This window comes from Podarcis melisellensis (genome assembly GCF_964234715.1).
Source record: "Podarcis melisellensis genome assembly, chromosome: 13".
NCBI classification, from domain to species: Eukaryota; Metazoa; Chordata; class Lepidosauria; order Squamata; family Lacertidae; genus Podarcis; species Podarcis melisellensis.
In genome coordinates, this window is record NC_138545.1 from 5,961,512 (window position 1) to 5,974,858 (window position 13,347).

General features: G+C 44.1%; 2 protein-coding genes across 10 annotated transcripts in view; both read left to right on the forward strand.

Moving 5' to 3' along the window:
- The window catches only part of LOC309355716 (Fc receptor-like protein 5), a gene marked incomplete at its 3' end in the record, with an annotated part of 108,504 nt that overhangs the window by 54,510 nt on the left and 40,647 nt on the right, over nt 1–13,347 (forward strand). The gene's annotated exons all lie outside the window — the stretch shown is intronic.
- Nucleotides 1–13,347, forward strand: part of LOC309355797 (uncharacterized protein) — a 15,893-nt gene continuing 2,546 nt past the window's right edge. Inside the window, exons 1-6 of one of the 7 annotated variants that reach the window (XM_081886958.1) lie at nt 1,446–1,833; nt 3,264–3,323; nt 3,473–3,602; nt 6,988–7,026; nt 8,701–9,009; nt 11,416–11,715. In XM_081886958.1, the coding sequence (XP_081743084.1) occupies nt 3,578–3,602; nt 6,988–7,026; nt 8,701–9,009; nt 11,416–11,715 (673 nt within the window). In that variant the 5' untranslated portion in view covers nt 1,446–1,833; nt 3,264–3,323; nt 3,473–3,577. Of the gene's footprint in view, nt 372–1,445; nt 1,834–3,263; nt 3,603–6,987; nt 7,027–8,700; nt 9,010–11,415; nt 11,716–13,347 lie in introns of those variants that run through there. The other 6 variants (XM_081886959.1, XM_081886960.1, XM_081886961.1 and 3 more) reach the window with 6 other exon arrangements.

Below are 13,347 nucleotides of genomic sequence, written 5' to 3' on the forward strand. Positions count from 1 at the left end.
TCTAAAAACATAATAAAAACATCAAGTCTTTAAAACTTCCCTAAACAGGGCTGCCTTCAGATGTCCTCCAAAAGTCAGATAGGTGTTTATTTCCTTGACATCTGAAGGGAGTGCATTCCACAGGGAGGGTGCCACTACCAAAAAGGCCCTCTGTCCCCTACCTAGAACAAGGCTGGGGGAACCTGTAGCCTTCCAGTTGTTGTTGGGCCAAAATGTATCTGCCCAAGCCAGCATGGTCAATGGTCAGGGGATGATTGGGTGAGTTGTACTTAGATATGTCAGAAGATTAAAATGAGAATGGAAAAGGAAGTGGAAATTACTACAGTATGAATGTTCATTTGTGGTCTGGAACATATGAGCAAATATGTTTGGTATTAATTCCTATCATTTTTTATTAATCCAATACATTTGATTGATTGATTGATTGATTGATTGATTGAATTTATATACTGCCCTATACCCAATACCCGGAGGACTCAGGACGGTTTACACCACAACGTGGGTCTCGAACTGATGACCCTGGCATTAAAGAGTCTCACGCTCTACCGGATGCACCATCCACAACCTCTAATTATTGACTGAAAAAAAGTATTGTTTTGACATTTCCTTTACATTGAAATGGATGTAAGTTATGTAACTAGCGAAGAGCATGATGAAATATGTAGTATTTGGCAGAAGTCGAACTGCAGCAGCATGGAAACAGCACGGGTTGTGATGAATACATGACAGAATGGAAATTGCTGCCTTCTGGTATTCCTGGTTGTAGTCTGGTTTAGAAGAAAAGAAGGAATTAATATGTGGAACCCCCACCGCACACCCGCTCTGCTTGATAAACAGGGGATTCCTCTGGAGGCATTCAATGCAGAAATCTATCCAGCTCTTCTTTAAGAAGGCTCTATGCCACCACTTTGACCAGGGATGCTTGAGAAATTTAGTCTTTGTGAATTCCGGTATAAGCTGATTGGATCTGTATTGCCTGGACTAATATGAGTTGGGCCTGTGGAAGTTTTCGCAGGTGCTGATTAATGTTTATTCAATATTGCTATGTTCTTGCAAAGCGAACAGTTTTGGTAAAGGTAAAGGGACCCCTGACCATTAGGTCCAGTCGTGGCCGACTCTGGGGTTGCAGCACTCATCTCGCTTTATTGGCCGAGGGAGCCGGCGTACAGCTTCCAGGTCATGTGGCAGGTCATGTGGTCATGCTTCCAGGTCATGTGGTCATGTGGCGAACCAGAGCAGTGCATGGAAACGCAATTTACCTTCCCGCTGGAGTGGTACCTACTTATCTACTTGCACTTTGACGTGCTTTCGAACTGCTAGGTTGGTAGGAGCAGGGACCGAGCAACAGGAGCTAACCACGTCGCGGGGATTCAAATCGCCAACCTTCTCATCGGCAAGTCCTAGGCTCTGTGGTTTAACCCACAGTGCCACCCGCATCTCAGTTTTGGTAGGTTCTTTCTAAATGAAAAATGGTATAGACCTCTGTTCAATAATACTTTTTAAAAAATACTTTTAGCTTATCAGGCATGGCAATAGGATTTTTAAGTGGCTAAACTTTGGGGTGCAGGGAGAGGTTGAGGGGAAGCTGGTGCAGGAAGTGGTTTTGAGCTGATGTATTCATTGAACAGACTCTGGTTCCACATTCCAAGTTAAGCTGGTGAGCTAGAGAAGGAGGACAGGAAGAGACAAGAATTTCAGCACCTTGGACAGAGCCAAGGGAGCAGGCAACTTGCCCCACACATTCCTAGCTTGAACTGAGCCCTTCTATCTGGACCCACCAGATGTTGAAGGACCACAAAGGCCATCATTGCTGGACAATGACTCTCCTGGGTGGTAATGATGAGAATTCAATAATACCTTGGGGGGGGGCAAGCTTCCCTACCTGTCTGAAGAATGGAGAACTTCAGACAAGTAGTTCTGTGGGCTCTGTTGGCTCCTTGTTAATTCCTACAGTTACAAGAGGTACACCTGAACCCACACATGTGTACACCATTGTGTAGATCCATTGTGCACTCTTGAGAAGAACAGAACCTCTGTTTTAAAAATGCATGTATACCCTTAATGAAAGAGGCAGATTATATGGGTACTGCTTTAGACACTGAGGCCAGCAAATAATCATTCCATACATATACACACCTTAGTCCTAAAGAATGAAAGTCTCTCTAACGACCCAAAATCCTGGACAGTAAACATAGCCATGTGGCAGCTCCCTCCCCCCCCCCCCGGAAGTGCATCTGGGGCCTTCAATATGCAGCTTCCAGTATATGCTAAAGACACACCTTCTTTGCCTTGCTTTTGACACTTGAGGTGTGTATTTTTAGGTCCTGCCTTATTTCTGTGATTATTATTATTATAACTGCTCTTACTTGTTTCTACAGTGCCATCCATGTACACGGCACAGAGCAGAGAAGCAGAATATGCTACGTGAATACAACCTCCCTCCTCCCTGGCACCGTGATTGAAGAGTCCCACCGATATCCCTCCGTCTCATTAGAAGTTAGACCTGCCAGTCGCAAAAGAGCTCCCTCCTCCTCTCCTTCTCACTGCCTTTTGCTCCTTTTGCAAGCTTGGTTTTGCTCCTAGCAGACGCACACTTCAGATTAAAATAGGGAACAGGCTTCAATAAAATATATTTAATAAAATAATAAAATAGGGAACAGGAGCAAGGGCATGCATGCCAGCACAGTGCTCAGTGCCAGACATCCCTTTGCAAGGTTGCATCACCCAACCAGCCTCTTCTGTTAGGTTGTGGGTGAACATATCAGACGACACAACGATTCTTCAAACAGCTCTTGTTTATTCACAGGCCAGGACAGAACTGGACTGAAGGGTTCAGTCAGCCTGCTTATATAGAGCTCCAGTACAACGTAACTGTAGCAACTTTCTAAGACTATCCAATCACTGAACGTCACTTTCGATCCCTTATTTGCATAACTATCTACAGTATCCCCCTGCTGGCCCAGGGTGATAACTTCAGTACATAACATCTTCCTTCCTTGTTGAGTCCAGAGGGGGCTTCTACTCATGGTCACTTGAATGAGAATAAGACCCCCGTGTGTGAGAATGCCAGCTTCTGGGTTTCCCATAGGGGTGTCTGATTGGCCACAACAAGAGCAGGACACTGGACAAGATGAACTCCCTGGCCTGATCCAACGGGACTCTTTTTAATTCGCGTGCCCCTGCTTTCTCTTTTGAGTTTGCTGCTGGCAACCGCTGCCTCCTTCCGCTTTCTCACTTCTAAGCCCCATGTAGCTGCTTTATAGGTTCTTCAAGCTGTTTGCTTGCAATAGAGGTCAGGCGAAAGCACAGCCAGGACGGATGTGGTAAGCTGCCCTATATAGCGTTATAATAAAGCCTTTGGTGTCTCCAAGGCCTATGAGCTGAGCTGCACGCCTGGCTGGGGGTATGGCTGCAATGCTTGGGGTGGGAGAAGGTGGTGACAATGACATCATTCCTACTTTGCTCTTTTGAGTCATACAGAGAAGCGGTGAAGTCAGTGAGGGGCAGTTCACCCTAGTTTGGGGGAGAAGAGGCAGGACAGTGGTTCAGAAGAGGACTCAAGGGAAGGTGACGGAGGATGGAGTTTGCTACTTTAGTGACAGGTTTGGGACCTCACTTTTCACTTTCTGCCCACCTCAAATCTGAATTCCAACGTCCGTATTTTCTCATGCCCTCCCTTGGTCACTGTGTTTTTTCCCTATATATTTTTTCTTCTTCCTCTAGTTTCTCTCCAGATCTTTCTCCCATGATCAGCTTGTGCAAAATCAGCTTGGCTTCTGTCCTTGCTGGCCTCCTCTGGAGTACAACCAAGAGAGGGTCTGCTTTTAAAAGCATTATTTGCTGCAACTCTTCTGCAAATAGCCCTTGGAAACAGGCATAAATGGGAGGGATGGATTTTGTTGCAGTTCAGTAACCTTCCCTTCCTAGATTTCTGTTTGCTTTCAGCTGCTGAAGATGCAGACAGGGTAAAGGTAAAGGTAAAGGTAAAGGGACCCCTGACCATTAGGTCCAGTTGTGACCGACTCTGGGGTTGTGGCGCTCATCTCGCTTTATTGGCCGAGGGAGCCAGCGTACAGGTCATGTGGCCAGCATGACGAAGCCGCTTCTGGCAAACCAGAGCAGTGCATGGAAACGCTGTTTACCTTCCCGCCAAAGCGGTACCTATTTATCTACTTGCACTTTGTTGTGCTTTCAAACTGCTAGGTTGGCAGGAGCAGGGACCGAGCAACGGAAGCTCACCCCGTCGCGGGGATTCAAACCGCCAACCTTCCGATCAGCAAGTCCTAGGCTCTGTGGTTTAACCCATAGAGCCACCCGCGTCCCTTGTAACCGTCCCTTCCTTGTAACCTTCCCTTCCTCGATTTCTCTTTGTTTTCCAGCTGCTGAAGATGCAGACAGGGACCAACCCTTAAAATGTTGCCCATGTTCCTTTGTCCCTCCTCATCCCTCTAGCTGAGTTACTCGTGAGGAGATGAAGTGCCACATTGTAACTGCACCGAGTAGGTTGACTGGAAATGCTGCTTCATTCACTTCCATAGACCACATGCACTCCCTTTTCATTGTTGCCCTGTTAAATACTACTCTTATTATTTATTTATTTATTTATTTATTTATTTATTTATTTATTTATTTATTTATTTAACAGGATTTATATACTGCTTAGCCACCAAAGCCTCTTAAGCAGTTACATAAAACAGCATACAATGTACATTAAAAATACTGATACTGTAATCTCAGTCAGCATTTAAATGTTGCAAAGCAAATACAGTGTTACAAGGATGTTTGGGTATAACATTAAGGTTCTGTTTATCAAAATTTCAAAATACAAATTTAGCCAGTAGTTTGAAAAGCAAAAACTATACCTAATCAAATGAAATCAGTTGTGAAAATACATGTCTGGGTAGGCTTGCCTAAACAAAAAGGTGTTTAGCAGGTGTTGAAAAGAAGCTAAACAGCCTTGCATAGCATCAATGGTCAGGTAAGTTCCAGAGTTTAGCTGCTGCTGCTGCACCAAAGGGTTGATTCCTTGCCAGCATGGAATGAATATTATGTGGCTGCTGTTAAAAGTGTTAGTTCTTAAAGTCTGCTAGTTGCAATGCCTGAAAACAAACCTTAACTACTGGATTCTTTTGCCCCATCTTTTTGTGCCTGCTAAACAGCCGTGTCATGCTTATGATAATATTTTATTATCCTGTTAATTGTGCTGTTTTAAATGTGCATTTTATATTTGACTTCACTTAGCAATGTTGGGGGGGGGGTGTTTCGAAAATGTTTAAGATTTTTTTTTTTGTTAACTTTGTGTTAAATATGTATTCTGTAGTTGACCTCCTTTGTAATGTTTTATTTTGAAATCTTTAAGATAATATTTTAGATTTCTGTTAATTATGTTGCTTTGATTATATACTCTATGTTTGACTTTCTTCAGATTGTTTTATTTATGTTTTATTGATGTTTTAATATTCTGTAAACCACTTTGAGATTTTTCTTAAAAATATAAAGCGGTATAGAAATGAAATAATAATGATGATAATAATAATAATAATAATAATAATAATAATAATAATAATAATAATAATAGGGTTTCAACAAAGCAGGTACAATGAAGAACAAAGAACTCCCAGCCCTATTGGGGGTGAAGTCTGATCAAGGAAAGTCTATTTCTAATGATAATATGCCATAGAGCTTTCAATATTTTAGTTATCTCAAGCTATCTTGCCATAATGCTTGATGTGCATCTGGCGGTCGATAGCTTTGTTCTTTGGTAGCTGTATACAAAATTCAAATGTTCCATTCCACATCAAAGTTGTCGGTCCCACTGTTGTTGATGTGTTCATTCTCCTTTGCAGTCAAACTTTCCACTAGTGCTAGAAACCAAAGCTGTTGCTACCAAATTTCACACATAGCAGCAGCACAAGTTTTCCAAAACATTGTAATAGCCAATCTCGCAGTTATAAATATAAATGAAAGTAGTGCCTCATAAACTTCATAATGACATTCATAATTAAAAATGGAAAGTAGAACAACCTGGGGTGGCATTGGGATATCTTGCACCAGCTTCTCCAAAGATTTTTTTCCCTCCAGAATGGTTTAATATTGAGACAGTCCCACCACATATGTAATTATGTTCCTCCCCATATCCAGCAAAGAGGAGATTTTGACATGGGTGTGGGGAGGCTTTTACAGTTTTCCAGCCCTGTCTTTTGTTGGTCTGTCTCTCTGCCACTGGAGGCTCTGTCTTCAAGTGGGTTTATAGCAGGTTATTTGCTAAGCCAGGGACACGGGTGGCGCTGTGGGTTAAACCACAGAGCCTAGGGCTTGCTGATCAGAAGGTCGGTGGTTCGAATAGCAGTTCGAAAGCACGTCAAAGTGCAAGTTTCTGTGTGCTGCTCTGGTTCACCAGAAGCGGCTTAGTCATGATGGCCACATGACCTGGAAGCTGTCTGCGGACAAACGCCGGCTCCCTCAGCCTATAGAGCAAGATGAGTGCACAACCCCAGAGTCAGTCAGGGGTCCCTTTACCTTTATCCATTTGCTAAGCCATGTTTTTCTTTGGGGGAGCATTCTTGTAAATCAAAGCGCCCTTTTCCTAGGAGAGGCTCATCCTCTGCCCCACAGCTAACTGGGGGCTTGGGGGCTTGTACTCTCCACCTTCTGCACACACACACATACACACACACAATAATTGGGCTCTTTTCTACCCTGGCAGGCAACAGGAGTAACGCAGCAACAGATTGGGGCTGCAGGCTAAGGGACCTGCTCCCCTGCTCCTTGCTTCATTGCGTCTTCATTACTTTCCTTTTCTCACCCAGTCTTTCTCTCTGCCTCCATGTGTTTTGCTGTTCAGTCACATTCATTTAAGGCCTTTCCATGAATTTTCATGTCTGCCTGCCTGTGGGTGAAACTGCTTTGATCATCTTTTACAGGCATCTGAGCTTTTATCTGGGATATATTGTCATCACCCTCAATCTCTTTCCTTTTCGATTTCAGTCTCATTCTCGGTTCTTTCCTGGATGGTGCCCACTGGAGGTAAGAAGAAAATTTATTATATATATATATATATATATATATATATATATATATATATATATGCAGGTTTTGGTGTCCTCGGGTGTCTTCCCGTGTAAAAGTTGGGGTGTCTAGGCGACGTTTCGACGAGGTCTCACTCGTCATCTTCAGGCTGGTGCTTTCGGCTTCTTGTTACTGGAACAGAGCAGGATCTCAGTGTTTGAGTTCCTATAAATACTGTTGAGGGGGTGTGGTGTATAGCCTCCAATGTTCTGGGCAGAGAGGAAGTTCCCAGGCTAGTGTGCCTTTTCTTCTTTTGTTCCTTAATTACTTGAGGGATATCCTGAGTGATTTCTTGAGTGATATCCTGAGTACCACTTAGGTGGGTCATTAGGTGTGGATTAGTTGCTAAAGTCTTTGTGTCTTGACCTCTTGAACTTTGTGAAGAGTTTTTCTGAGAAGATGGCTGTACTGCACTTAGTTGTGCTCTGGCTTGGCTTCGTGTATAGGGGCGAGCTGTGGTTTTGTGGCTTGTGTCAGCCAGATCTGTGTAGGGATTGCAGGGGGGTGCAGCATCCGGAGGTGCCTCCATGGTTTGGCTACTGGATGGTGTCTGTAATTTATCTGTGGAGAGGGTCTGGGTTTGGGTCTGGTGTGGTTGATTGGTGATGGCGTTCTGTGTGCCTCTGGATCTGGTGTCAGTTTTTGTGGGGAGGGCTAAGGGTCAAGACACAAAGACTTTAGCAACTAATCCACACCTAATGACCCACCTAAGTGGTACTCAGGATATCACTCAAGAAATCACTCAGGATATCCCTCAAGTAATTAAGGAACAAAAGAAGAAAAGGCACACTAGCCTGGGAACTTCCTCTCTGCCCAGAACATTGGAGGCTATACACCACACCCCCTCAACAGTATTTATAGGAACTCAAACACTGAGATCCTGCTCTGTTCCAGTAACAAGAAGCCGAAAGCACCAGCCTGAAGATGACGAGTGAGACCTCGTCGAAACGTCGCCTAGACACCCCAACTTTTACACGGGAAGACACCCGAGGACACCAAAACCTGCATTCCTGTACCCGTGAAAATCTACGAAAGCAAATATATATATATATATATATATTACATACATACAGAGAAGAATACACTTAAATGAATTATAAAATTAATATTACAATAATATATATGAAAAAGTAAAAAAAAAAGTGGAAAAAGAAATTAAAGAGAACAAAGATATACCAACAAAAAAGAAAAAGAAAGAAAAAAGGGGGAAAAAGTAGACTTCCTTCTACCACTATGATGTTGGGAAAGATGGAGGGCACAAGGAGAAGGGGACGACGGAGGACGAGATGGTTGGACAGTGTTCTCGAAGCTACCAGCATGAGTTTGACCAAACTGTGGGAGGCAGTGGAAGACAGGAGTGCCTGGCGTGCTCTGGTCCAGGGAGGGGGTCACGAAGAGTCAGACACAACTAAACAACAACAATGCCTTGTGACAATGCCTTGTGCTGGATTCTGACCCAGAATACTTCTCTGCTTCTCTCTGATACCAGAACTAAAAACCGCACACAGCTAGGTTTGGTGCTCAGCTGCAAATATTTGGGGTTTAGAGTTCAGGAAAGAGGTCAATGAAAAACTGGTTGGAGGAGGAGGTCCAAGGGAAAGATGTAAATTGGCCTCTCCTTTCCTTCCTCAGGTTATCTGACGGTTCCACCTCCACCTGCGCCCAGGCTGACCACTTCTCCTGCAAACACCACCTTTGTCAGAGGAGAGAAAGTCCAGTTTATATGCCACCGACCAGAAGGGCATAAGGGAGAGTGGTTCTATTTCTTTAAGGCCACCAGACATGGTCAGTGGTCCGAATATAGAATAATAAACCGCAGTATCTTGGAAGTCTCCACAATGCATCTGGAGTCAAGGGAAAGGTTTGTGTGTTCTTACTGGAGGAAAAACAGGGAAGGAAGGGAGTCTGCAAAGAGCAACCAGGTTGTGCTCTCTGTTGCTGGTAAGAAGCTTTCTTCTTGTGAATGAATTACTCTCTCCCCAGCGCTAAAGGCCAGCCCCATCTGGATGTGATGAAAGTGTGGAAAGGACACAAACCAGGATGTTGTAGCATCCTAGCAGCTCAGGGAATCACACCTGGAGAAAGCTGGGAGTCTGGCATCCCAGATGCCGTGTTAAGTTCTCCTCTATAAAATGTGGGGCTTCTGCGGCATGTAGACAATTCTATATGTAAACTTTGTGTTGGGGTTTTTTTGTATTTGGTTTGAAGGAAAAAATACTAGCTAAAACAAAAGGAGAATTCCCTGGATGCCTAGATCCAGGTTTAGGGCAAACACTCTTTGGTGAGAGAGCTCCGGCAGAGATTTAAAACCACAAAATATGTAGCAAAGTAAAGCATGGAAATATAAGCTCCCTGTCTAAGATGCTTCCAAAAAGTTACCCATTTTGCTTAGCATAGAAAGAGGCCACAGCTTTGGCTAGTTAAAAATGGTTTACTTACAAACTCTTTGAAGGTCAGGTTCATGTGCTTTTCCCTACAGCAGTAAGAAAACACAGGCCATAAGACTTAGATTTCAAAGTGGAGAAAGTTTCGAAATTATTTGTATAGAAGCACAAATATAGCTTGCTTAAGCCATGTGGTCTAGGCTTGGAGCATCTAGTTTAGACCTCCATACTGGTACGGTTCACATGGTGGAATAGGAATAAAATGGTTTTCCTCCCAAGGTGAGGGGGAGTGACCTAGCTAAGCCTGGCAGGACAGCTTACTCTATGGTCTTAACCCCTTCATGCATTAATTAGAGTTAAGCATATTGATTATATGAGGCTGATTGTCCCACACTTTGACCAGTTTATCAAGGCTATCAAGGCTTCCATATATGAAATTGCTTTTGGACGACTTTCATTTCTATGTTAACAGGACATTTCATCCTTCTTCTTCTTTCTTTGGCAATCACTCATAGACAAGTAAGATTGTCTTCCATGAACATGGTCTTAACAGTGAGTCTGTTAGTGACTGGAGGCCAATTCTGGATCCACACATCCTTCCACAGTGGGGACATAGGTTTCCGGATGGGAGTTGATCATGGTGAGGGTTTGCCAAACGTGCCTTCCTCTTAGCTCGTTTCTCCCTTTTGTCCTGAGTTTGAGAGTCTTCAAAGCCCATGACACCTTTGGTAAAGGCTGTTCTCCAGTTGGAGAGCTCGCAGGCCAGTGTTTCCCAATTGTTGGTGTTTATACTACATTTTTAAAGATTTTGCTTGAGAGAGTCTTTAAACCTCTTTTGTTGACCACCAGCATTACACTTCCCCTTTTAAAGTTCGGAATAGAGTAGTTGCTTTGGAAGACGATAATCAGGCATTTGAACAACATGACCAGTCCAACGAAGTTGATGTTGAAGAATCATTGCTTCAACACAGGTGATCTTTGCTTCTTCCAGTACACTGACATTAGTTTGCCTGTCTTCTCAAGTGATATGTAATTTTTTTCGGAGAAACCATTGATGGAAACTTTCGAGGAGTTGGAGATGGTGTTTATAAGTGGTCCATGTTTCACAAGCATACAGCAAGGTTAGTAGTACAATAGCTTTGTAAACAAGCGTTTTGGTTTCCTTGTGAATGTTCCGGTCCTCAAACACTCTGCACTTCAATCGGGAGAAAGCTACACTTGCAGAGCTGAGGCAAAGCTGGATTTCGGCATCAATGTCGACCCTTGTGGAAATAGGTGAGAAAAGTGATCGACATTTTCCAATGTTACACCATTAAGTTGGATTTGCAGAGGGGTTGTTTTGTGCTTGTTGGTGCAGCACTTTGGTTTTTTGGATGTTGAGCGACAGGCCAAGCTTTTCGTAAGCTTCTGAGAAGATATCTAGGATGTTTTGGAGGTCATCCTCTGAGTGTGCACATACTACGTTGTCATCGGCATATTGAAGCTCCATGACAGGTTATGGAAGCAGCATTTCATCCATTTGTGGAATTTGTGGAATTTGCTGCCAAGGAGTGTGGTGGAGTCTCCTTCTTTGGAGGTCTTTAAGCAGAGGCTTGACAACCAGATGTCAGGAGTGCTCTGATGGGGTTTCCTGCTTGGCAGGGGGTTGGACTCGATGGCCCTTGGGGTCTCTTCCAACTCTATGATTCTATGATTCTAAGAAACATTAGGAAGAACTTCCTGACAGTAAGAGCTGTTCGACAGTGGAATTTGCTGCCAAGGAGTGTGGTGGAGTCTCCTTCTTTGGAGGTCTTTAAGCAGAGGCTTGACAACCATATGTCAGGAGTGCTCTGATGGGGTTTCCTGCTTGGCAGGGGGTTGGACTCGATGGCCCTTGTGGTCTCTTCCAACTCTATGATTCTATGATTCTATGATTTATTCCCCCAGCCGACTGGTTTGTTTTTTCTCTTCCTTCCAACCCCAGATTTCCCACTCCCTGCCACCCTTTCCCTGAACCCCCTGAACCCTGTTTACACCCATGGAGAACAGATTACCCTGCTCTGCTCAGTTCCTGATGGGCGGGAAGTGGCAGGATACACATTTTACAAGGAGCTACAAGGTCAGGCATCTGAGGAGCTTCCCCTTAATGAGTTGATGATTCCCCATAAAGCTTTGCGTGTTGGTGAAGATACGGCCGGGAACTACAGCTGTGCATATTCCATCAGATTAGAAGATAAGGAAATCCAGTCTCCACGTAGCAACATCATCTCTGTAGTAATGGAAGGTGAGCAAGTTCTGTATTTTCCCCATTATTTTTAAAATCATTTTTTAAAAAATCACTGCAATACAATGGTACCTTAGGTTACATACGCTTCAGGTTACATATGCTTCAGGTTACAGACTTCGGTAACCCAGAAATAGTACCTCGGGTTAAGAACTTTGCTTCAGGATGAGAACAGAAATCGTGCATCGGCAGTAGGAGGCCCCATTAGCTAAAGTGGTGCTTCAGGTTAAGAACAGTTTCAAGTTAAGAACGGACCTCCGGAACGAATTAAGTACTTAACCTGAGGTACCACTGTATAACAATTTAGCAACAACTCCATCTGGATTTTCCATAAATATATGAATGAGTGAGCAAAAGATGGTCACTGCAGGGGGGATGTGAGAATCACCACCAATATTGTAGGGTCTCAAGCTCCAGTTTTGGGGGGGTGGGACAGGGGGAAGATTGTTCTCTGGCTGATTCTGGATTCATTAAAAAAAATATTCAGGAAACATAATTCACCACAGGACTGGCAATCAACAAATCAGGATACTAATCTCAAACCCATGACTCTCATACAGCTGTTTGACCCAGTTATATGACTTCCTGTTAAAAACCAAGTAGACCACAGTCTATTACAGTGGTACCTCAGGTTAAGAACTTAATTCGTTCCGGAGATCCGTTCTTAACCTGAAACTGTTCTTAACCTGAAGCACCACTTTAGCTAATGGGGCCTCCTGCTGCTGCTGTGCCACCGCCGCACGATTTCTGTTCTCATCCTGAAGCATCCAAGGTACTATTTCTGGGTTAACGGAGTCTGTAACCTGAAGCGTTACAACCTGAAGCGTCTGTAACCTGAGGTACCACTGTATTCGTTTTAAGCTTCTGTACTCCTTTGTGGATGAGCCTACCAGAATCCCTTCCTTTTTCTGATGCCAGCAGTGAATCCTTTGCCTAGAGTGGTGAACAGAGATTTCCTGCACTTTCTTGCTCAGTCAACAGGAACTGTGAAAAGTTCATAGGGGGCCAGAGTGGAAAAGTCTGACCCCAGTTACTGTCCAAGAGCCCCTTTACATTTGGTCAAGCATTGAGAAGCCGAGGGTGTGCTTATATTGTTTTCCTCCGAGGGATATTGTAAAGGACTTTTCAGAACTTAACAAAGCTGTCAAGTGTCCCTTATTTGAAGGGACAGTCCCTTATTCCAGTGCCATGTCCCGCTGCTGTCCCTTATTGATGGATGTCCCTTAAATGTCCCTTAAATTATGTCCCTTAATTTCAAAGAAAGCAGCTCCTCTCCCTCCCTCCCTGCCGGCCAGGGAGGAGGGAGGCTCCAACTGTGTTGCTTGGCTGCGCTGCTCACCCAATAAGGAGTCTGAGGACGACTGGGGGGTGGAGCTTGCATGCCTTGTGTGTGGCTAGTTAATGCAAGCTGATGGGGGTTTTGAATGCTGGACACCATTTTGTTGCACATGCTGCTGCAAACTTTGCAGTGCAAAGCCAGGCCAGGGAGCCATCTTAAGTTGAAGTTGCATAGGCCTTGTGGTGCATGTGATTCAGAGTCTATTCAGTTGAACCTCTGGTTACAAAGTTGGGTGGATAGTGTTCTCAAAGCTACCAGCATGAGTTTGACCATGAGGAGGACAGGAAGACTGG